The 25871-nt window shown below is 36.9% G+C and overlaps 1 protein-coding gene across 2 annotated transcripts in view; it reads right to left on the bottom strand.

The window, feature by feature from the left end:
• LOC113654133 (potassium voltage-gated channel subfamily H member 7) overlaps positions 1–25871 on the bottom strand; it is a 64155-nt gene that overhangs the window by 4034 nt on the left and 34250 nt on the right. For both annotated transcript variants that reach the window (XM_027164086.2, XM_027164087.2), the window contains 10 exons: positions 25269–25483; positions 20414–20839; positions 15326–15725; positions 14007–14206; positions 12181–12433; positions 8752–8957; positions 8503–8587; positions 4631–4849; positions 2332–2497; positions 876–1041 (listed from right to left, as the gene is read on the bottom strand). In XM_027164086.2, coding sequence (XP_027019887.1) covers positions 876–1041; positions 2332–2497; positions 4631–4849; positions 8503–8587; positions 8752–8957; positions 12181–12433; positions 14007–14206; positions 15326–15725; positions 20414–20839; positions 25269–25483 — 2336 coding nt within the window. The remainder of the gene's footprint in view (positions 1–875; positions 1042–2331; positions 2498–4630; positions 4850–8502; positions 8588–8751; positions 8958–12180; positions 12434–14006; positions 14207–15325; positions 15726–20413; positions 20840–25268; positions 25484–25871) is intronic.

The raw sequence follows: 25871 nt of genomic DNA, 5'->3' as shown, positions 1-25871 counted from the left end.
AGGAATATGTGATGAAATGCTATGTAGGTGGCCCTACCTACAGGAAAGTGCCCTCTAGAGTACCCTTCCAGTGAAGCATATGTGATGCAGTGCCCTATAGGGTTCTCCTAATGTATGTGAGAGGAAACATGATAAAATGCTTAAATGTGGCTCTCAAGTTAAGCTCTTTAAGCTTTCTAACATGTTAGAAGATGAAGTGCCACCTACAGTAGGTGCGACAATGAGTATGAGGAAATGCCATTTATGCCCTTTAGTCTTTTCACCCCTGGCCTTCAGACAGTCTATGTTTGCTCCTGGTATATATATGACCAGTCATTCTATAAGTAATATAAAATTGTGTTTTCGCAAAAAGTGTTGGCAAATTGCTGTGGCATAATAGAAATAAAGTAATAATAATCAAGTTTGGGGCAGTAAAGGTGCTGTTGATATACATATTATAGAAGTTGTGATTTCTGCAGTGGAAGAAGTGTTTTAATCAGGGAGCCAGGCCAAATCAACAATTACAATATAATATTGCGCGTGATTAAATATATAAAATACAAACATTTATAATATTCTGTGATACTTTGGATCAACAGGCTGAAGAAATAAATAGCAACATATGTGACATGAAACAGGCTTGCTCTTCAAAGATTTCACTCTTTTCTGCTGTTTAACATGTATACCAAAACAGCCACTTCCACACATTGTGCATGATTATCAGAAAGGTTTAATCTGCATTTAGCCATAAACCAAAAACAAAACCCTAAAAAATGACTTCTTATAACAGATTTCTTACATGACATTCTCTAGCATAATTTAATACATAATTAAAGCCCTGTGTTAATTCTGGTCAGCAAGTGTGTAGTGTGAAGAATATGTAAGTTAAGTTCTACCTGTGAGGCAGGTGAAAGGGTTTGGCTGGTGTTGACCGACTGTGTGGTGATGGCCTGTTTCTCCAGGCTGGCAGTCACTGCACTGTATGCAGGAGGGCCTGCAGAGGAGCTTCTTTGCAGTAAACACAGGATAGCCTTGATGTCTGAAGTCATCTGAGACTCCAGCCTGGAAAAACACACAGGAACTGTAAAAGTGTGGCTCTGAACCCTGAGCTAAACATATGTATTTATCATGCTTCCTCTTTAAGTCCAACCAAAAGTGTATAGACTGAAAGGTTTAAAAAATAATTTAAATGAATATTCGTTTATCCTAAAATGTTTATAATTATAATGTTGGAAATGCATAAAAGAAAGCAATGTGTTGTTAGTAAAGCTGTGTATTTGTGCTGTAGAAAGAGAACTCTAGAGGGAGCCTGTTCTTCAATCATTCAGATATTCACATTGTTCTGAAATATAATTGGCCAGAATCACAGAAAATTAATCTGTTTGTATTTCCAGGAAAAATCACAAAATACTATTTGTCCTGTCCTGTCCTTTCCTGTCCCTGTCCTTGTCATGGCATTTAGAGTTTATGGGATATTTGCTGGTTAGAAAATAACATTAATCCTATTACCTCTGAGGCTTAAAAAAGAGCCTTAAGAAAGCATTTTAACAATGACAGATTTACACTTCCCTGTTTGCTACTGAATACTGAATTAGTGCCTTACACATCAATTATAATAAAAATATTTAATGCAAAAGTGTGTACATTTCTTGACAGTATCTGTGGAATAGGATCCGCCACATTTACCCAGCAGCAAAATTGATGCAAACAAGAGAGAGAAGAGAGAGAGAGAGAGAGAGAGAGAGAGAGAGAGAGAGAGATATCAGGGTGGTTTGGTCCTCTAAAGGAGATCAGAGATATGAGACTCAGCTGGTGGGGGATTTCTGCACCGTGATGTCTCTTTTCCCCTCAGCCAACAATTCAGCTAAAAATACCACCTGCTGTTAGTCTTCTGTCTGCCAGTGTGTATATTTGCATATACTTCAATGTGTGTATTGTGTGTGCGTGCGAATACATGTGCTTGCACAAGTGTGTGTGCATTGATCATTGAGCTACATCTGCTTTTCTTGCCATTGCTATCTTGTATGTGAGTGAGTATTAACCCTAACTAATGGTCCCTTTCAGTGTTAAGATACATTTGTGTAATATTGAAGGTGTGTGTGTGTAAATGCTTTTAGATTAGCATACACGGCATTGCATATTAGGGCATTGGTAATGTACACACTGTGGGTCATCAGACAGGTCTCTGAGGGAGCATATTTGATTTTAAAATGTAATTTATACTTTAAAAGTCTGGTATATGGTATTATTAAATATAATAATAATAATAAAAAATATAGTTTCAACAAAAGCAACAACGATAGCAACATAAATATTATGCGTATATTGTGTCTGTGTGTGATTGGGCGAAACCTGTTCAGGTGATCCTGCAAGTGGTCCAGTCTCTGTTGCACTTCTCCATATGTGAGATCGCACTCTAGCTCCTCATCTTCCTCCCTTCCCAGCGTATGAGTCTGAGCTTGTGAGTCTTCCAAAGCCTCCCTCAGCCTCACGCTGTCCCAGTCAGCACTCGGCCTTTCTGAATGTGCATGCACAAACACACGTAGACACACAAAGAATTATATTCTTTGTGGTTTCAGAAGACTTTTAATTCTATTTTTTATTTACAGATGCTATCAAAATCACTAGGGTGACCAACAGAGCACCATTATGCTATTATTATTTACTGCTTTTGTGCTGCTTAGACACTCCTATCTCTGAATGTCAGACTAACAGAGACACTACAGACAAAAGGTTATCTTCTGCTTCCACATGTGTGTTTAGACGCCAGTAGAACCCCAAGCCCTCATTCATGCTGATCTTAGATCAGACACTAGGTCCAAAAAAAGAGGCTAATGATGCCATTTAATCAGTCTCCACCAGTTAAAAATTCCTCTTATGCCTACAGCCAGAAGCACTTGCAAACATTACTACAGACTGTGAAATCATGCAAAAGTGCAGAAATAAAAAATGCATGCAGAGCTATTATAGTTTTAGAGGAATTCAGGCATCTTGATCTGAAGGATAAGTGTCTCCAGGAAGATGTATTTAAAAAATGTATAAGTCTAATAAAAATGCATCGCATTTGAGATGTGAGAATAAATCTCATAGGACACAGCATATGGCTATAAATATTGTAAAGTCTGAAATGGTTTGCACAAGAAATGTGCTTTGATCTTAGGTTTGCATTTTCACACAACATCTGGAAGATATGCTATGTAAAGTTTACAGAGAAAACAGTACACCCCGAATAAAGTGTGAGTTTATGTTGTATTGACCATATCTGTTGGTGTATCTGGTATGTGCAATGTATGACACATACTTTGGTCTTTGTCCTGTGTTTCTGCATTCGTGGTAGACTATTCCTATTAAAAGATTATTAGCTCAAAAAGCTACGATAGGTCACATTCAAATAGCAATCCACTCTCCATTAGTTAAATCGGAGAGAAGTGACTCCTTGATGGTTATGTGGAATTAAATTTGCTTGGCTCTGGGAGAACGAGGTAGGAATTACAGTACATGCATGCTGAGGAAAACACGATGGGAATGGTAAGCTAGTGGATTTTCTTAAAGCCTATAAAAAGAGTTGTGCAGTGACATAATCTCCTGAAAGACATGCTCCAATGAGGCCTGAACTGCTTCCTCAATTTCTTTTTTCTTATTTTATTTCTTTAGCATGATTAAGTGTCTGACCTGGTTACTTTGTGTAAATGTTTAAATATCTTTTCCCATCAATTGTTTTAGAAATGTGGAATATCTGGGGGCAAATGAAAAGGCGTTTCATTTTATATTGGAGCATCAATCAAACTAAAAGATTGTTTTTTAAGGCAGTGGTTATAAAGTGTCATTTTGTCAATAGTCTATTTATTTTAAACTCATGTTTTTGTATTAGAGTCACTCGGTCTAAGTAGAACAATGATGATTAATGACATTAGTTTCAGTTTATACCATAGCATTGACAATTAATTATGAAATCAGCTTTTATCATTTATCATTTTAATCATTTTCAGCTGCTTTGAGATTAGTTGCAGCAATAACACAAATTAGATTTGTTATATTATTAGTTTATATTATAAATGATATCAATATATTGAGCTACTTCTAATACAATATCATTCCTATAGTAACAGTTAATTCACAGCAACTTGCAAGGATTATGCATACTTCACATAATCTAAGGCTAATAATCTTATAATAAACAGGTTAAATGTGTTGCATAACAACAATAATATGAAATAATAGTTTCTAAGGTGAATCTTTGTGTTAGATGTTTACACATCATTTATGGAAAGAGTTTTAGGAGTAATAGTCAGTAAAGTTCCAGACCTGGCCAGTAAAAAGAGGACAGTGAGGAAATTACTAGTGAGGAAATGACTATTTATAGCTGCTATAATATGATAACTAGAATTATAACCAGTAATTTTAACATGGGTGTTCCTCTACATGAAATGTAATGTATGTTGGTGTTGTTGTGGGCTTCAGTAAGGCACTAAAATAGAGTACATTGCTAAGTTTTAGTAAAAGCAGATGAACAGATTGCTGAGGGCACTTTTTTAAGTTGAAGGAGTGGAGGAGAGTGATACAGTAAATGCACAAACTGTCCAGCATCAGAAACACAACAAAGACAAGTTTTAACATGGATTCACTGGGCTTAAAGAGAGTGATGTCTTACCATAGTAATATGCCTCTCTTTGTATTTTGCCTCTAAACGGGCTGCAATCAGAGGTTGGTGTGTAACTGTCTATGCATGGATATTCCATTATTTCAGCTGCTGGATTTCTTTGCTGCTCCTCCCTGGAAGCCATGTAGTCATCAGAGCCTCTTTTCGAGCTGAGTCGTGACTCGCGGCGCTCCTTCTTGTTCTCATTTTCAATGTCCTTGATGCTACCCCCTGTGGGATGTCATCAACACTGGTTAAAGGAACACCTTGTGATGCAGCAAAGAGTCCCAGACTCACTGGGAGCCTCCAGAGAAGACAATAATACCACTTAACACACACACAGTAACAAGCAAATGTCTTATAGATGACCTTAAACTTAATTTACCTTACATTAAAATCCATCTAGTACATTTTGATCCATCTAAGTTGATCCAAAACACTTTCTCAAATCAGTGAATACAATATTACACTTAACATTACTACATTATAGATAATAAACAAATATACAGTTTACACTAGAAACACGGTGTAAACAATTTACAGTGGGAAATTTATTAAAACAAAGCCTTCTTAACAGATTATTGGCCATTGTTCCTTGAAAGTTGATGTAATGTGATCTCTTTTTTGGGAACTTCTTCTGAGAAAGCTACACCAGGATATGTAACCCAGTTCCCTGAGAAGGGAACTCAACGTTGCGTCATTGCTGATACTATAGGAACACTTCTTTGCAGACGTTATGTCTAAAGATCCATGTGAAATCATGCAGAATTATTGCCTCAGGTAGGTCATGTGACGAAGAGGAGTGTGCCAGCAAAACCATAAAAGGTCATCTACGTCACATTACTCCAGCTTCTACTTGTCTGAGGGAAGCGCAAGTGGATGTCTGGAGTGTGTCAAGCAATGCAGTGTCTCGTTCCTACCCCAGGTAACATACATAAACTGGTGTATTAATCTTGAATTTTTGTATTATATTTATCATTATATGAAACTTTATATTCTGTAAAGCTGCTTTGAGACAATGCCCATTGTTAAAAGTGCTATACAAATAAAATTGAATTTAAATTTGGTGTAGTTGCCTTTTGAGGAAACTCAATGCTGTGTCATGGCTGACGCTATGGGAACACCAATACCAAGGCTGCTACATGCCGGGAGATGTTTTTCCCAGAGGTTGTGAAAGGGAACAAGCACAAATAGCCCTGTAGGAACCAGCAGCCAGGAGTGGGGACCAGGTCCAGGTTATGGAACCTGATATGGGTTTAATGCTAGCTTTCTTTTCCTGTCTCAGCAGCCCAGGCTGGGGACAGTGGCAATCGGTTGATTTCCCAGGCTCATCACTGTGGAGAGGGAAGCTCAGGCCCCTAGGAGAAATCAGGGTGTCTAACAGAAAGGTTTTGTCCTCCTCTTTTATCACTGTCTTCCTTTTATCTGCTTCTCCATAGCAACCAATGCAGCCGTGGAATGGCCGATGATGTGGGCGTCTGCTTTGTGGCACGGAAGGCTAAAAATGTGGCAGACCTCATTGGTGAGCTCCACACTGCAGATGAGCTCCTTAAGCAGGTCAACCTGTTACACCTGCAAAACCACCATTGTGGTCACCGTTGCACTGGCTTGACCTGAGGCTATGAAGGCTTCCCCTAAAAGGGCCAATGTGGCCCGACAGGGCTTCAATAGGAGTGCAGACTTTCTCCTTGCAGCCAATGAAGAGGAGAGATAATGTTTCTTCCACCCTAGGCATCGACACATAAGCATAACCATCTAATGGCTAAATAGTTAGTAGTGATCAAGGTGAACAAAAATACAGATAAAAATACATTAATCCACAACCTTTATACCTCATTGTGGAGGTCTGGGAAAAATAGGGGACACCTGCATGGAGGTGGAAGGCGGTGTGAAGTTAGGAAGTGGTGCCTATCTAAGCTAAGCAACAACACGGAGCTCTTTGAACATCGCACATGTGGTCACAATTCGATTGCTGATTGCTACTCATTGCTCACATTGAGCTCCTCAGAGTCCAATGCAGACAACATAATTTCCTCATCCAGGTCAGGAGAAATCACAAAGTGAGCTCTCAGAGCCAGACCAGAGGCATTAGATTCAGCTGAGAGTATGAGAGAAAGATATTCACCCTCCTCTCATTCAACTTCCACTTACTCAACCTCCATGGGACTCCCTGGGCACAGACACTTGGCTAGAAATACAGCCAATAATTGTTCATCTCAGGAAGTATTTCATAAGCATACCACTCATCATCACCCACATGGAGCTCCTCAGAGTCCGATAAAGACAATAATAATAATTCATTGTTCAAGTCAGGAGAAATCGCAAAGTGAGCCCCCTGAGCTGAAACAGGGAAATCCGAGTCAAGAGAGAGGACAAAAGAAAGGGGATCACCCATCTCTTGTTGCGCCTCTGCTAACTCAACCTGCGAGACCCATGATCTAAGTTGGCACACTGCCTCTGCAGATGCGGGACCAGATCCACGAGCCACAGATGCTTGGAGCCTAGCTTACAGAAGCTTACAGAAAGGAAAGGTTTCGCAGTGCATGCAGCCAGCTCTCTCAAGAGCTCTTTCCTCTACAAAATAAAAGCCGCATGGAAAGAGCAAGGACACAGATGCACACACTTTCTAAACTGTTTGCTCATCATGTTTGCTATATATAACTTCTTTTCTTCCTCTTCCATCTAAGGCAGTTTTTTCTTGCCACAGTCACCACAGTCACCTTAGGTTTGTTCATTGGGGATAAATACAAATGCATTTAAATATAAGTTTAATATGAATCTTAAATTTTTTGCATTATATTAATCTCTGTATAATATTAAATTGTTTGTATTATGTTTCTTATGTTCTGTAAAGCTGCTTATAGACAATATCCATTGTTAAATTGCGCAATACAATTGAATTTATTTTAATTGAATTGAAATAAGCTGGGGGGGGCACGGTGGCTTAGTGGTTAGCACGTTCGCCACACACCACGGTTGGGGGTTCGATTCCCGCCTCCGCCTTGTGTGTGTGGAGTTTGCATGTTCTCCCCTTGCCTCAGGGGTTTCCTCCGGGTACTCCGGTTTCCTCCCCCGGTCCAAAGACATGCATGGTAGGTTGATTGGCATCTCTGGAAAAATATCCATAGTGTGTGATTGTGTGAGTGAATGAGAGTGTGTGTGCCCTGCGATGGGTTGGCACTCTGTCCAGGGTGTATTCTGCCTTGATGCCCGATGACGCCTGAGATAGGCACAGGCTCCCGTGACCCGATGTAGTTCGGATAAGCGGTAGAAAATGAATGAATGAATGAATGAATGAATGAATGAATGAATGAATGAATGAATGAATGAAATAAGCTGGAGTAATGTGACATTGATGCCCTTATATAATGCACTCTTCTTCATCACATGACCTACCTGAGCTAAATAAACTGTATGATTTCACACAGTGCTTCAGACACAACTTCTGTAAAGAAGTGGTCCTATAGTATCAGCCTTAATGCAGTGTTGAGTTCCCTCAAAAAGCACGTTGAGTTCCCTCAAAAAAGTAAAATCCATTTACTGGAGAGAAACTATGTACTGTAACTGTAACACAATATTAGGAGCCCATATTCACCCCATTATTATACCTGTATGCTGACAGGTGCATGCATACTGCAAGTTATCTGTATTATCAGTATAATTTATTGCTGCTCAAATGGTTGCACTATAGCACTTCATGTATTAAAGTACAAAAAGATGGGGACAAACAGACATAAATGCAGCACTGCAAACATGGGCCAAAATAAATCTTGACAAATTACATAAACCAGAGGCTACATGAATTATTATTATTATTATTATTATTATTATTATTATTATTATTATTATTATTATTATTATTATTATTATTATTATTACTGTACCTTGTGTTTGCTCACAATTGAAAGAAATCTTTCTTCTGTCTTTATTGTCTTCTCCTTCTGAGTCACTACCTTGTGCATAACTGGCCTGTGTAGAGACAAGAATTTGTGTTTAAGACTCATTCCAAAAATACACCTAAAGAAATACATAAAATAACTATTACTGTTACGGTTAGTATTATACTTCTACAAAATTGTGTTTGGTCCTGATATCAGAAAATGCACTCTTTTACAGTACAAGTAAAGGCTTACCTTAGTGTTATCATCTCTTAGGTTAAAGGTGAGCTCCAGATTGGTGAGGAAGTGGTCAGAGAACTCTGGGTACATATCCAGCACCTCCAGCAGGTCTTCACGGTTGATAGTGTGCAAATCACAGTAGCTCAGAGCTCGCACGTCTGCCTTTGACTTTCCTGGTTTTGCATACAAGTGGATCATCTCTCCAAATATGTCATTTTTCCCTGGATACGGAATAATGTGAATAACATGAAACTGGATGATTCATTTTACAAAAAGTTTTCTATAGCACTGTTAATAACACAGATCACAGCTTAATAAGGTTATATTAATATTTAGTCCAAATTCCTGTCTCATTGACCACTTTGTATACAGTACAATCAGTGGCGGTTCTAGGATTTCACTGCAACAGGGGCCATTAAGGGGCCACATGTTACATTCAGGGGCCAAGTACAGGGTACATTCAAGCACACAAAATAATTTATTCAGTACAGTGCAAATACATTTTGGCAGTAATTTCTTTTTCAAATGCTCGAGTGCCACCAATTGTTTGGGGGTGTAATTGCATCTGTGATCTTTGTGAAAAATTCTCTGGTTGCTCTTCTCATCGACGATTGATGGAACGGGGGCCAATCAGGGGCCAATCAGATTTCAGCAGGGGCCTGGGCCCCTGTGGCCCCGCCTCTAGAACTGCCCCTGAGTACAATAAAGCTTATACTGTATATAAAACAATGTATATATAAATAGAGGATGGTGGAAAAATAAAGCCCATGTACAAATTTATTTTCTGAATCAAAATTTATTTTAATTTGTATGTTTTACTATTTACTAGTAGGTTATACATAAACTTGAATTGTTTCCTCAAATAAGTGCATAGATTTAATTGGTTGAGAAGTTTGAATTTGAAGTTACATCAAGAATGTTTTGAGTTTAAAATGTATAAATTTGCAACCTTTTTGAACAAGGCATGATTCCATTACAATAAGACTTATTAAGTCTTATTGTAAAACAAGGTGCAAAAGAAAACTTCTCCACTTATCTGTGTCATTCATTATTTAAGAACAGATTGGCCTGATGCTGGTTTACACTTTGATGTCCATAGACGCCCCATCATATGTGGCTCACAGGCTTTGCTATCCTTCTTCAAAAGGAATAGGAACACTTTTGATAATCATGTTAACTCACTTTAAATGTGTGGCAGTCTAGGAAAACCTGTTAGAGTTTGCTGTGGCTAAATTGTGACAAACAGTCAAAAATGGAACAAATGGAGCTGTACAACAATCTTTTTTAAACAAGAGCTTTCTTGGAATTTTTTATTTCCTTACACAGCAAATGACAGGCTTTGAGTAAGTTGCTGGACAACAACATACTATAGCGAAACAGACATAAGTAATTTAGTTTGTAACCAGGTCCTGGCTGCAAACATGTCTATAATGCTGCTGCAGTGCAGCTGGATTGAAATCATTAAATGCAATTATCTCCTTTTTGACTTTTGCAAGTAACCATGTTTTAAAGCTCTTCTAGCTCTTTACTTCTGGATGGGATCTGTGCAAACGCGAATCATCTTTCAGGTCCCAGGACTTAACTAGCTTACAGATCTTAGAATTATACAAATTAGAAAGATTAGCTTATGATGACAACAGTGTTATCACTTGGATTTAAGTGATATTTTAAGTGATTCTAAGGTTCCTTTGTCAGGAGCCTTTTAATTTGTATCCTGAATGACTGAATTAAAGCTACTTTTAGACTATAGGTTTGGATTTGTACAGTCTCTGTTCCTACACCACAGTTTTCTTCAAATGACTCAATATGATGAACCAGCAGTGTTCAGCAGGTGAGACAAAAGGTCTGCTTTATGAGGAGAAATGCTCACTGACTAACAATAGTGATCACAAATTGATAGCATTAACACGTATAGCTCTTGGGAATAGAATAAAGAACTTAAATTATAATAATTAATATTAATATTTAGTCCACATTCTCTCTCTCTCTCTCTCTCTCTCTCTCTCTCTCTCTCTCTCTCTCTCTCTCTCTCTCTCTCTCTCTCTCATTGTCCACTTTGTATACAGTACAATAGAGCTTATATATAAATTTATATATATATATATGTTTATCTTTATCATGGTTGCAGTGAATCCACAGCCATTCTTAGTAACACTTGGCAGATATGGTTAAATACTGCACTTGATACTATCAAAAAACTCCAACCACAAAGAACCTAACATGGCTGTCCACTAAGACACACTGTGTGTGAAAAACCACTGAGAAACAGAGCTCCATGGAGTTTTGGCTGGATTGCACTGGCAGAATGTTTAGCTTTCCTATTACTTATATATAAAAATGAAACATCAAACAAGTTAAAATGAGGCACTGTGGATATGCTGACAGGCAAACTGGCTGCATATTTAGTCCAAGCTTTTACTTAAATATGAGACAGAGCCATTACTTGTGATCACAGTGTCTAGAGAAAATAACTAAACTTAAATCAGCAGAGAAATGACAGAAATGTCAAAGCCTGTCAGAGGATAGCCAAACTAAATGCATTTAAAATTATAGCTATTTGTTAAAACTGCACTCAGTGAAACTATCACAGCGATACATAGCAAATTCACTGCAATTCTGTATTTGTCCATAATAATAATAATAATAATAATAATAATAATAATAATAATAATAATAATAATAATAATAACAATAATAATGATTATTGTTATTATTATTGTTGTTGTTTTTATTAATATTATTATGTTATTGTTTCATCCACAATCTAGAAAAGCTTGCATGATCACTAATATTGTGTCCAAATACTCTAACAAAAGTAATTTATGTTTTTTTCTCTCTCAGTTCTCATTTCCCATTTTTAGCTGTTCTTTTTTTATGATCATGCATACAATGATTAGTCAACATCATTGTTATAAGTTGCTCTTATGCTCTTTATTGTGTACCAGACCCAAGCTAAATAGGCCTATTTTAGCTGTTATTGTTAAAGCAAATAAACAGGTTACACAGTACTAACATTAACAGCAACCAGAACCTTTTAAATGTGCTGCAGTCATTCTTAGCCTGTGCATTTTAAGAAAACTGAGACAGACAAATCAATATTGACAGTACCATCAGTGGTTCTAAGTAATGAGATTCCTGCTTTTAACTCCAGACTAATAAAACAATCCAAAAGTGCTCGTTTTCAAAGCAGCCTATTGACCTCAGCTATGACGGCGCAATATGAGAATCTTCTATCATGGTCACAAATAGTACGTAACAATGTGCTTTTCTATATGAACTGGGAGTACACAGGAATACTGTATAGCTAGTCAGGTTTTATTCACAGTATAACAATGCAGCTGCATTTTGACCTTTCAGTAGAAGTTAAATTACTTCTGTTAAATTAACAAATATATTTTTTAAAAATCATTATTATTTAAAAAAAATATTCAAATGAAAAATTACCTAGAATGGCCACGACAATGTCATCCTTCAGGATTTCGATGGATCCTCGAGACAGGAAGTAAAGTGCTGTAAGAACATCTCCAGAGTGAACCAGTGTGTCTCCTGGTGGAGCATGGGTCGTCTTAAAGCGCATGGCCAGGGCACGCAAGCAGCCTTTTGTGGCCCCACAGAAAGCCTTACAATCTTGCAGCAGGCTCCGGTTCAGATGAAGACAGATATCTGCTTGTAAGCATTCTGGAAAGCCCTTTAACACCTAAATAGGAAAAATCAGACAAAAAGACAGAAACGAGGATAGGATATGTTGAATTTATGTAAAAGTAAACGTTTTTAAAGAAGTACTAAAAAGCACATGCATTTTCTATTACATTGCTTACAACAGTACCGGTTTTGTAAGGAACATACAATAGTTAGATATTGACATGTCCAGATATATAACAGTTTTCAGGTTTACCCTTTTCATAGCCTATAAAAAGGGTAAAATTGAATGTTGATCTTGAAATAAGATTTAATATATGCAAGAGAAGTAGTGTGCATCTCACTATTTTGAGACTGCCATAGTGGTAATTGACATCCCACCAAAGGATATAAGGAAAAGATAAAGATGATCATGCAAACTATTCAAAAAACAAACAAACAAAAAAAACATTCAGCAATTACATACAGAAATACCTGGCTAGCAGCCTCTGAAGATTATGAATCCAGGAACATTTGTTCCTTTTTTTAATTTTTTTACAAGCACCTTAAATGTAAGCAACAAAATCTTCAGGAGGTAACCCTTTACAATAACAGTACATGAATAACCCTTTGCCCTAATACTTACTAATGAAGAGTTTATCTAAACTACATATGTGAGTCTCATGAATTCATGTGTGAACACAGACCACATTACGTACATTTTTAATTTACATATAGGGGTAAACTAGTCTAACATGCTCTATCTAAGACTAAATCATCTGAAAATAATCATAGGGAACACTGTTTTTAAATGTTAATTGATAATAATGTCTGCTAAATGAATACATTTTATTGTATTCATTTCAAAATATAAGAGCAGAGCCTGTACGACAGAGAGGATCAGTGTAAATTATTATTATTATGCACATTTAATTTCTTATTCTTACTTTTAGAACATGTTTGATTTTGTTTTTAATTAATACATTAACTAACAAACATGTACTTAGGATGGTCATTCTTTATGCATGAATTTATAATACTTAAGCGATTTAAGAAAGTTATTGATTAATCATGTTCTGTTACTGTTAAGTATTACCCCTCAGACTAAAAGGCCTTTACATAAATAAATATCAAAGCAGATGCAAAGCTGAAATGGATATCTTATTGAAAATAACATGAAGTAAGATGATAAGTGCTTTATGAAGGAAAGGGCTCGAGCATCTGCACATAACAGGCATTGGAGGGGACAAGAATGAGAATGGCGAAAAAAAATCCTGTGTTTTTTTTTAAAATAAATACCTCCTGCGTCCCAGTGAGATGAGGTCATTCCATTTCGTATGGAGCAAAATGGAGAGAGACAGGTGTTGCATTCATTATGCATACTTACAACACATTTCACTTGATTTATTCACATGTCTTACAGGAGCTAATTTAAAACCTACAGTAGATTTGCAACTCATCAACAAGGCTGAAAAAAAACAACAACCTTCGTTTAGAATAGCGCTCAATTCCAGTTCACAAATTCCTCATCCACAATGAGCACTGTTGATTGCAAATTTTGTTAAAAATCTTAATAAGCTACATAAACATACATAATGCATGAGCTAAGCCTAGTTGGCTATATCTCCCAAATTCCCAACATACAAACACACCATGTTCATATCGATTCCATTAGTGTAGTTCCAGGAATGCTGAAAATACTCTTCCAGCCTCTGCCTGAGTGGGTTTGGGATCTGATGGAAGCGGATAAACTCTTTCACGCGCAGCATCTGGGTGTGATACCGCGCTGTTCCTGAGTAGAGCCGCTGAATGATAGCAGAAACATTCCCGAAGATGCTGGCATACATTAGGGCTAACCAAGACAAGAATATGACAGAGTTTGAATACTAATATTCATATGAACATGAGACAACAAATAAAAAAAACCCATTAGTTTTCAGTTTAATAAATACATCTACAATAGTTGGCCATTTTTATAATCTACTGTACATCTATAATACAGATCACAGCTCTAGGACTGTATGATAAATATAGCTGTTTCATTTAATTTGACCAGTACAAGCTGATCATCACAACTAAATTTGATTTCTGAACATCTCTTTCCAAAACATCTCTTTTGGATTCAGTCCCACCCTTTAACAGCCTTCACTCTTGATTGAAGGCTTTCCCCTAGATTTTGGCACATGGCTGTGGAGAATTGTCTATTCAGCCAGAAGAACATTAGTGAGGTTGGGCATTGATGTTGGACAAGAAGGCATGGAGTACAGTTGATGTTACTGTTTAATCTAAAGATGTTCAATAGAATTGAGTTTAGGGCTCTATATCACTCACATATGTGCGTACAAAAATTCTACAAAATTATGTGTACTAAAAAGATATATGGGTGTGAGCAAGATACTAACGTCCTATCTTCTTTATTTCTAATTTTTCAGATTGTCTTTTTGTATTTATGTTGCATTGTATCACATTTCACAACAACCCCCCCCATGCAAATACTGTATTCACAAATATTTTGAACTTAACATTACCATATCTGAACCCAGACTAATACATTCTTACTGGTCTCATTCTAAGACACACCTTCCAGATTAGTTACCATTTTGGTGTTCTGTTAAAAACTATACTGTAGCTCCTCTTTTTCAAAGCACAATATAAATTAATCTTCTAGTCTTCATCGGTGTCAGTTCATCATATCGACACCGGAATTGCCTGGATATTTTTGGCTGGCAGACTATTCTCTCAACCCAGTAGTATCATAGATAAAATTATAAAACCCCAGCAATACTGATACCCCTGATAACATCGCTCCTCTGAACACACATTACTGTGTCACTGCTGTATTGAGAATGACTGAACACCAAAATAATCTCTGGTGATCAGTTAGCCTCTTACCTTAGCTACATTTACATCGAGATGATATTTACATTTACATTTACACTGTATAATTGGACTTAAAACAGTTCATACTCACATCCAATTAGCATGACACAGATAGAAAAGATCTTCTCTGAGTTGGTATTTGGTGAGACATTGCCGAAGCCCACACTGGTCAGACTGCTGAATGTGAAATACAAAGCAGTGACATATTTGTCCTTAATAGAGGGTCCAGAGTTGGGGTCAGTCAGGTTGTAACGTTTTCCGATAGACACGCCGAGATTATCCAGCCAGCCAATCTTTTGCTCTAGAAAATTCTTCTCTACGTTGCCAATGGCATACCAGATACAGGCCAGCCAATGGGCTATAAGTGCAAAAATACACATGAGGAGCATAAGCACTGCTGCTCCATACTCAGAGTAGCGGTCCAGCTTCCTGGCCACCCGGACTAATCTCAGCAGCCTGGCTGTCTTCAACAGACCAATCAGAGTAGTTGTCTGAAAACAAATGAGATACCAGTTTAAAGACATTGACAGATAAACCCGCAATGCAAACCAATTGAATTCATACCAGCGATTGCAACATGACAGAGCATTATTGAAAAGAAATAAGAATGTAGTTTTCCTAATTGAGCCTACAATGCATAAACCAGAATTGAATGTGATGGATATCAATTAAGAAAAAATAAAGAAAATCTTAAACAATCTCAGATTTTTTGGGGAAAAACAATTAGCTGTTGTGGATGAATTCTGGAAAACCTCTGACCAATTGATTTTATTCTTCTAGTTAAATACATTATATGGCCCAATGTTTGTGGACACCTCTCACACATATGTGCATCCAATTACAGATTTAGCCCCTTTGTTATCTAAAATGTTATAAAATATTGGGCACTGATGTCAGGTGAGGAGATCTGGGTTGCCGACAACATTTCAGTTCATCCCAAGAGGGTTCAGTTGGGTTGTGGTCAGGACTCTGTGCTGGTTACTTGATTTCTTCCACACCAACCCTGACAAACTGTGTCTTTAGTTACAGGAAAACAAATTGTGAAAAACATCCTATGCAACTTTTTGCTTGCAATTTCAGTTACTTTATATTCTTATCCCCAGTTATGTGCATTGACTGATTTCACATTGGGTAAAAAAAAGTTTAACAAAAGGAGCTGTAACTGCTGGCATATCAGGCTGTCTAAAACTTTGCTAGCTAAGTGTGCTTTTCTCATGCAATGAACCTCATGCTTTTTATGTATATGGAATAGCTATACCATAGCATATATTATGCTGTATCATAAACCTAATTCAGTTGTCGAATGTTACATTTGTACAGTCACATCAACAATAAGGCTTGTTTTTAAATGCTGTTGAGGCAGACAATAATGTTTATTATGCTGCTAATCAAAGAGAGAACTCATTTCCTGCTGTAGATGTACAACTATTGAATATTTGGAAGGAATATTGTTTTTCCATAATTAGCTAAGAAGCAGAATATCTTTCAAATGAAATGGAAAGGAAACATTTAATGTGATTTTTTTCTTTTTTCACTTTTCGTGTAATCAGACATTAAAATTGTTGACTTGTAATTGAGATATATACAAACGTTAATCATGTTCTAGTTAAGGAAAGCTTGTGATTATCAGAACTATGTACTGTAGTAGAAATTGTCATCTGATCATGTGAATGGTTTTCCCTCAGTCACCACACAATTACTGCAAATGGGCAAATTGGAAAGGTTATATTTTGTAGACTAATACGGCTTCTATCTATGTAGCATATTCCCTCAGTAATGCCTTTCAATAAATGTTTCACTAATTACCAGGTTTATAATTATGTGTAATTATAGCACATTATACAAAGCTGTCTATGTGCTCTACCACTAGAGACCAGCACTACATCCACCAATACCCAGGCCATTGAAAGAAAAGAGATGAGAAAGTGGTAATCGTACTGCCTTTGTAAATGGGCAGACATACATTCTAATTTGTGGAATGTTTTCTTTCATTTTGTAAACTCTGCAAATGAGCCCCTTGGTATTTACCCGTGTTCTGTCTCATCTGAAACATGCTCCTGCAACACTTTAAACTTGCCCCTGACAGGGATTCATTTATTTACCTGCCAATTATATAGAGGTTCTGCAAAGGTAATAAGTGTGGAAGATATTTTTAAAGTTCACTTAAAACAATAGGTCTGCCAGTACAGTCGCACATACATGATGACACTGTGTATCCCCCATGAAAAATATTTTCTTCAGTCTGAGATGAAAAGCATGAGTAGGCAATTGAGTAGACAAATGATCCTACAAGGAAGACATTATAAAGTCATTATAAGCTGCCAGGCATAGTGATCCACAACAAATGTGCATACAGTTATAGCTGGACATCTGCAACATTAACAAACTGTTATAATCTTATTAGTAGCATTAGACAAGAATGAAGGGTGACTTGAATATAAAGGCTAAAGCAACATTCAAGATGCTAATAATTGTTGATCACCGAAACATCTAACGATACATGAAGATTTTACCCTTAATGCTGTGATTTGCTAAGGCTGCGTTCAATTCCAATTTGAGTACCTACTGACATTGTAATTAATATTGTAACACCTGCTGGTCAAGGTGTCAGCGATCATGACAAAGCCCTCCTACGCTCTTCAGTAAACACTACAGGAACAGATGAGTAAACTGAGCGGCAGATTGCACCTTCCCTGCTGCAGGAAGAAACATAGGTCATTTCTCCCAGCATCCATCAGAACTTCACTATTATCTATCTTTTAATCCATGCGTCACTGTACATATATGCATTTTCTGCATTAGACACAATATGGCAACTGTAACTACCTCATTGGTGGATAATACCTTAACTGTGGATAAAACTAGAAGCTCAACAAAATATACTATACTATACAATATACTGTATATTGCTTTGTCTTTATTTATGCTGCTGATTTCATCTCACAAGTCAGTAAATGTTATATTATCTTAATTACTAAGAGTTGTCCATTTCAATGCACCCAGTGTGCAAAACATGTCTAGTAAATAAAATTCAGTGTAGTTTAAGATGAACACAAACCAACACACACATGAAGAAAGTGTCTCTTGTTTGCTCTACAACACAGTGATCATGACCATGCTGTTGTGACCAATCTCTGCTGACTTTGTGTATTTAAATTTTGCTTTTCGGCATCGTGTTTGTGACCTTACATGATGTAGAGTCTTAAAAATACACAATTAAACATTATTATACGTGTATAGAAATAATTATAAAAAACATAATATAAACAAAGTAGATACAATATGTATGAATAAACAAGGTATGTATTGAGAAAACAATAGAGAACAGTTTTGGGAAGCAGTTTTTAAATGAGCTTTAGGAGAAGGCTAGAGACCTAAAATCACTTTGTGTAAATCCTGTAAATGAGACATGTCCTGAGGCCACCTGCCATCTGTCTGTCTGTACTATACAAAACATGCAACGCATTGACCACAGAGTGCACAACAGCCCCATCTGCCCAACCACAGGCATAAAAACATACACACAAAACAGACAAACATAAACCAGTCCAGCAAGAATGCATTTCCTGACATGGGTCACTTTAGATTTGTCATTTGAGTCCGTTTCATTAATGGGAGGGGGTTACAACATCACAATATCCAGTACAATATACACACACCAGAGATTAATGTTTCTTCTGGTTACAATATGCCTGCCTAGATCACTATTTGGTATAGGGTTTCAGGGATCCCTTTTCAATAAATACAAGTAAAATCCAATGGAAAATCAATAAACAATACATCTTAGTAGCCTGACCCATTTACTCAATGCATAATGGCCAATTAAGCAGACTGTTTGCCTATTTTGGAGGTTGCAACAGCTTTGCACTGCATTGCATAACATAAAGTGGAAGTCTGAGTTCACTATATATAAGAAAAATTTGACGATCAGGCAGAAGCAGCATCGTCCAGCACCTGGCCTGTTCTCTAATAACTGGCTCACGTAACACAATGAATGCATTACATCTCACAGTCCCCACATATCTCACAACTTTCCTAAGGGCTAATCAATAATTTAAACACATCCAAATAGCATACCATTCATTCTCTGCCTGGTTGACAAATTAATAATCTAGACAAAAAAAAAAATAAAATAAAATAAAAATCTGCCATTTGTCAGGGAAACTAAAACTATCATGTTTTGAAAACAATTCATAGTATGATGGGCTTTGCACTGATAGTAAAATTCTTCTGTGGGTCTTTAGAATTCATTCATAATATTATAAGCTTAAGGAATCATATCAAAATTGTAACAAAAATTTTATGCTATTTTGTCTTCACATAAAAGAAAGAAGAGAGAAGAAGCATAAATTATTATTACAAATTTTAAATAATAGTTTAGACGTATCTTAATAGTGACACATTTCTCAACCTTGAGGCATCTTCCATGAAGTAGGCTGATCAATTGCTTTACCTATTAATTTGTTTATCTGCTCAGCTGACATATGGGCTTGTTAAATGCATACACAATGACTTCAAAATGCACCACTGATTGCTTTAATTTGAGGACATGTAATTCCAAATACAATCTGTAAGTTGAATTTTTATTTACATGTCCTCAAATTAAAGCAATCAGTGGTGCATTTTGAAATCATTGTGTATGTATTCAAATAAATGCCCTTTCGACATGTAAAATGAACTGTGCACATTACTTTGAAAGCTTCTCACGCCCTCAGTAATGAGTTAATATTAAAGACAAACTAATAAGTTCCAAGTAATGGATTAAAACGACTGTTTGAAGCCAATGCATTATTTTCTCTTTCATATAAAGACAAAATCACTATATAGAAATATTAACATCGTTATTGCTTTTTAAACGACTCAAGCAAGGATTATTAAAATCCCAGTGAAGATACCATTTCAAAAGAATGTGTTGCAGAGACAGCAATTGTGACATGTTAATTAAATAAAATCTATTGTATTATGGGGTGGTTATATTAGACAATTATGATATTCCATCATGAATATTGTTTAAATATCCTTACAGAAATACACAAACAAGTGTACATTCAGGCCTACTTGTGGCTGGTATAATGCACAAGCAACTTGTCTAGATGACTCACTAGATGGAAATAAGCAGACTAATGAACTGCATGCCATAAAGGAAAAATGTAATGAAAAAAAGTAGCTGAAAACTTACTTCTTCTGACCCTGATCCAAAGATGAGCAGATCGAAAGGAATGGCTGCCACCATGTCTATGAGGAACCAGCCCTTAAAATAGTGCACAGCAATCTTCCCCGGGTGACTCACAACCTCCTCATTGGAATTTACATAAGTTGTGCGGAAGTTTATTAGGATGTCGATGATGAACATGATGTCCACCATTAAGTCGACAACATTAAGGGGACTGCAGGAGTAGCCACACAATCTCCTTTCCTGTTCCTCACTATCATTCAGCAGGAAGGCAGCAGAGTATGGGGTGAAGATGGCCGTGTAAATTACAAGGAGCAGAATGAGCCAGTCCCACATGGCCTTAAACGGACTGTAGTGTAGGATAGTGAATCTGTCTATGCGCGAAGCCTGGAGCTTGTACTCTGGTAATACATCTGCACCTAGTGACAACACCTGGACAGAGAAAAAACAAAATATACATTTTTTAATGTAAAAAAGAGAAATAAGAAAAATAAGAATGTGAAATTAATTTGTTCATTAAGGTCCACTGCATGGTTATATGCAAACTGTGTAAACAGACTGACAATGAGATACAAATTATTTGGGTTACATATGCAGTTTGCATATTCCAATAAAACAGATGCTGATTACAATACAACTGAAATTCAGCTGAAGCCCCTAGATGTAAATGAGTGTGTCAATGTGTGCATATGGGTTCCCTGTGACTCTGACCTACTGGATATTGAAGATAAATTAATGAATGAATAAATGAATGAAGAAACAGATGAACAAACAAATGAACAAAAGCACAAACAAATGAATTCATTTCCTTTTAGTTACAGGCCAAAAGAATCACAGCAAGATTGTTTTTAAGAATGCTTCATTTCACCATTTTTATCACCAAAAAAAGAGTTTAAGACTAATGGGGCTTAGGATATTAGGGGAAAAAAGATGAGGGGTATATGTGGAAACAAGAAACCCAACACTTAAATGTCAAAATAAAGTCTTCAGAGGATTTGCTGAAAAGTGACGTGACATACGGCTAAGTACGGTGAACCATACTCAGAATTCGTTCTCTGCATTTGACCCATCCAAAGTGCACACACACAGCAGTGAACACACACACCGTGAACACACACACAGAGCAGTGGGCAGCCATTTATGCTGCAATGCCCAGGGAACAGTTGGGGGGTTCAGTGCCTTGCACCTCAGTCGTGGCTGGCCCGAGATTCGAACCCACAACCTTAGGATTACGAGTCAGACTCTCTAACCATTAGGCCACGACTTGCCCATATATACACACACACACAGATATACAGGATGTTGTATCATACAAGGATACAAGGAAAGGGATTTGCAAAAATGCAAAATGATTTCAATGTGCTGGAAGCTGAGATGGCCAGATAAAACTGCTCTGTATATTCCCCCATCACATCCACAATCACAGTCTAATACTTGGATGTTTTTTCTTCCGCTATTATAAGTCTAGTCTATGCACTAGTCTATTCTGTGTGTGACCACTGAATTTGTTGTTCTCAAAAACAAAATTATAACCTTTATATATAAACTTAACAACTATATAAAAATCATAACAATTTATTAGTGTGGGGGCATTTTGCTGGTGTTGTTTGGTTTGGTAGTAGGAAAGTCAATGCAAACCACTGATCACCTTTATCTTATCATTAATCTTTTTTTTTATCTTGCTAGCACTTTTACAGTATGAAATTGCCAAACCCACATTGCATGAAGGCTCACTGACTGGTTTAATGAGAATGAAAATTGTATAGCATAGTCTTCCCAATCAGCAGATCTCAATTCAACTGAACATATCGTCGCTGTCCGGCGGAATCCTCGTATCTCCAAAACCATTATTTTTCAGAAAATTAAAAAAACGCTGTATTTTTTTGAGTTATTAAACATTGTATCGTTAAAGTTGTTATTATACCTTATATTGTTATCATATACTGTTGTGTACCAACATTAACACAACATTTTCCCAAAGTCAAGTTTTATCGGAGATACAAGCTTTATAATTGGGAGCAGGGAGATTATGCTGTCATTGATAAGAATGGTACGGACACAGACGTCACTGCTGCCAGCAGTGTTCAATAAAGTCTGCGGTCATGGAGTTAAGAGATTTGCGCTCAAGCTATTTTCAAGACTTTAGAACAGACCCACGTGGGGCTGACCAATAGCATCGATATGTGAAAAAATATGAAATTGACAAAATTTGGACATAGGAGATTTCCGCCCCACAGCGACGATATACATTTGAGATTTTTGGATTTTGGACAGTGCTCTCCATTACCATTTATCCAAAAAGCAATTGAGGGAATATACATATATCTTTCTACCCTCAAATTATGTTCAGTTCTGATTGTAGGAAACAGTGATGACTAAAGGATTGTGCCACAGCTTTCTGTTCTATTTAAGGCTGATATTGTATTTTTAAACTGCTATCTGTACATCACTGCAGAGCTTTGGATAAGATTTATATTGCATCAGGAATTTCTCATCATCTCATTACTACTGACATCCTGTCTTCCAAATTTCACTGTTACACAGTCTAAGGAGCCACACACCAAAATATAATCTGCTTTTCCTGTCCAAACTCATTTATGTTGGGCAGAAGGTTGAGAAGAGGAAGCTTCGTAGCTGAACACATCAGGTTATTGCAGGTGTGAGGAGGTTAAAGCTCCTTACTCAAGGGTATGCATACAAAAAGTAATTTATAAATCTGACAGAAAGCAAAGCTGAAGTGATATTTAGCTCTGGTGTGAAGTTCATGATAACATACATGTTGTGCTTCAGTTGAATTTACTGCTTGGTTATGACAAAGTAATGTAAACCTAAAACTGTACAAATAAACAGTAACACCAATGATAGGAAAACACTGATTTGACTGGATTTGATGGTGATTTGTGTGTTTCAGTCCTGTCACAAGCTTCTCTTTGGGTAGCAGGACACAGCTGTATGATAATCATTATTAAAAATGAAGACTGACAACATGCTGGAGAATGATTGGCATTTCTCCATGTTGGAAAAGGCTGATATGTTGCATTTTGTCATTTTTGCTAGATAAGCATCAATTTCATGTTGTCTCCAGGGTATCATAATTTGTACTTCTTTTCGCCTGTCTCAACATTCCTCTTTTACAAGGTCAGCATGGGTGCAGTTGTCATATTTTCAGACCCAGAAAGTTTCAAATTCATGCTGCGTAGCTAAAACTGACTATAAATCAGTGTGTTTTTCTGTGACTATGCCTAAAGCATAAACACTTACACACAGCAACACATGCACAAATTGCTGCTGACAAACACAAATGAGGCATCTTACCCCGATTAATATATCATTAATTATTTGCCAACATGAGGAGAGCTAGTTTTGTGATGCCTCCTCAGCACGTTTTTATTCTCATTCAGTAAGGGTTGATAAACAGAACTGTTTTCTCTTATCTTCCTCTTGCACACACAGATGGTCACTGTAAGGTAATGTGAGAATTAGTCAAAGCTGACAAGCCAAATGACCAACTCAAATGCCCAGCCAGATGACTTGATGAATAACAGTTACTTGGGCTTCCTTGGAGTACACTCGTGTTTTTCTGGATACATTTCTATTTTTGTGTTTCTTTTGTGAAATTCTTCTCACATCTATTTTCAAAAGCAATACATACGAGATGGATGCCATCTGATGCCCTCCGGTCTACAGAATGACTGTGAGTTAACAGAAGGACATTTCAGCACTTATCTGGCCCTAGAGCGTATCCACTGTTTGCGCGCGGACCTAAATCAAGTCTCCAAGCTACCACGGAGGCAAAACAAAACAAAACAAAACAAAACAAAAAAACCCATAAAAACGGGAAGGAAGAAGTGTGCTAACCCTTTAAGGCTGCCACAGTACTATCGAATTCTGTTCTGCCAGTATTGGCCCATATATTTGTGCACAACGGTAGGAAATCCATCTTCATGCTCAGATGGTCTTTTGATGCATTGCAGTGTCATAGAGAGAGAGAGAGAGAGAGAGAGAGAGAGAGAGAGAGAGAGAGAGAGAGAGAGAGAGAGAGAGAGAGAGAGAGAGAGAGAGAGAGAGAGAGAGAGAGAGAGGTGTTGGGTGTTGAATAATGGAAGGAAGAGGCTGGAGATTTGAACTGAACAATAGTCTATAGTAACAATGTAACTGCTACAGTATATTCTTTCTTACTGGCAGGAAAGCAATACAACTGGAAGTTAATAATTCTTTGTAAAACTCTGTTGTGACAGGAAGGAAAAACAATTGTAATAACTTTTGATCACCGTATAAATAACCGTACACTCTACATTTGTTTATACTGTCCTTGCTATACTGATATCAAATAGATGGGATAACATTTGTTTTGGGGAAAAAAGAAAAACATTAAATAGCTGATCAGAGATTAAAAATAAACGTTTTTAAGACATTTATGAAATTGAAAAGGTAACTTTACTTATCAATAATTAGGCAAACTGTGTAGACTGAGCTAGCTATTTTAAATACACTCAAAACATACCAAAAAGTCACATCAGTCTTGAACGATCTTCAGGAGTAGCTAACCCTAACATCTTTGCCAAGATATCTGAATATTGTTAAGCAACAGTTTGAATACATTACTAATAATGATTGTTACTATACATTTGTCTGTTTGTCATATTTTAAATATACTTACAGTTTACAGTACTTAAAATATAAATACTCTCTCTTTCACGCACGCACACACACACACACACACACACACACACACACACACACACACACACACACACACACACACACACACACACACACACACACACACACACACACACAGAGACAATGAACCAAATAGACACAACAGCTGTCTAGTGTACTGCAACACCATGGATCTCACCTGTGTGACTTTCTCAGTGACATTGTGTGTGCGGTCTTTAACTTTTGGAGCAATGATGGTCTTCTCAGAGGAAGAAGGTGAGGGAGCTCTTTTGTCGTTGTTAGTTTCAGAGAAGTTAAGTGCGATGAGGGGGATCTTGTTAATTGTAGTGTACTTGTTTAGGTTGGAGTCTGAGGTAGATCCCAGCAGGCTTGATTTCAGATGGTTAAAAGGACCTAATGAAAAAAAGATACAGAACCCACGTAGTTAAGAGCATGGCAATTAAACACTTAAAAAGCACTAAAATGTAACTCATTAGAAGGATATACTTTCTTAAAAGGTGCTTTACTTGAGTAGGCTAATTGGCACCTAATGAATGTTTTTACTGGGACTTTAACTTTGAAAAATCACCTCAGACCATACAGCAGTAAATAATGACATGATTTTGAAGTGTGTAAAAGACTGAAATGGCACACTTTCTACACAACAGAAGTGTCAGAAACAGGTTTTATTTATACATGCTTCAAATTGATATATATGATTCTGACAACAGATTTGTCAGTAACATTCAAATATACATAGGATTGATTTCCTGTCAGATCAGTTTCATGCAAAGAAGTGAAA

This window comes from Tachysurus fulvidraco, chromosome 6, assembly GCF_022655615.1.
Source record: "Tachysurus fulvidraco isolate hzauxx_2018 chromosome 6, HZAU_PFXX_2.0, whole genome shotgun sequence".
NCBI classification, from domain to species: domain Eukaryota; kingdom Metazoa; phylum Chordata; class Actinopteri; order Siluriformes; family Bagridae; genus Tachysurus; species Tachysurus fulvidraco.
This window is presented reverse-complemented; position numbering and strand designations above follow the sequence as displayed.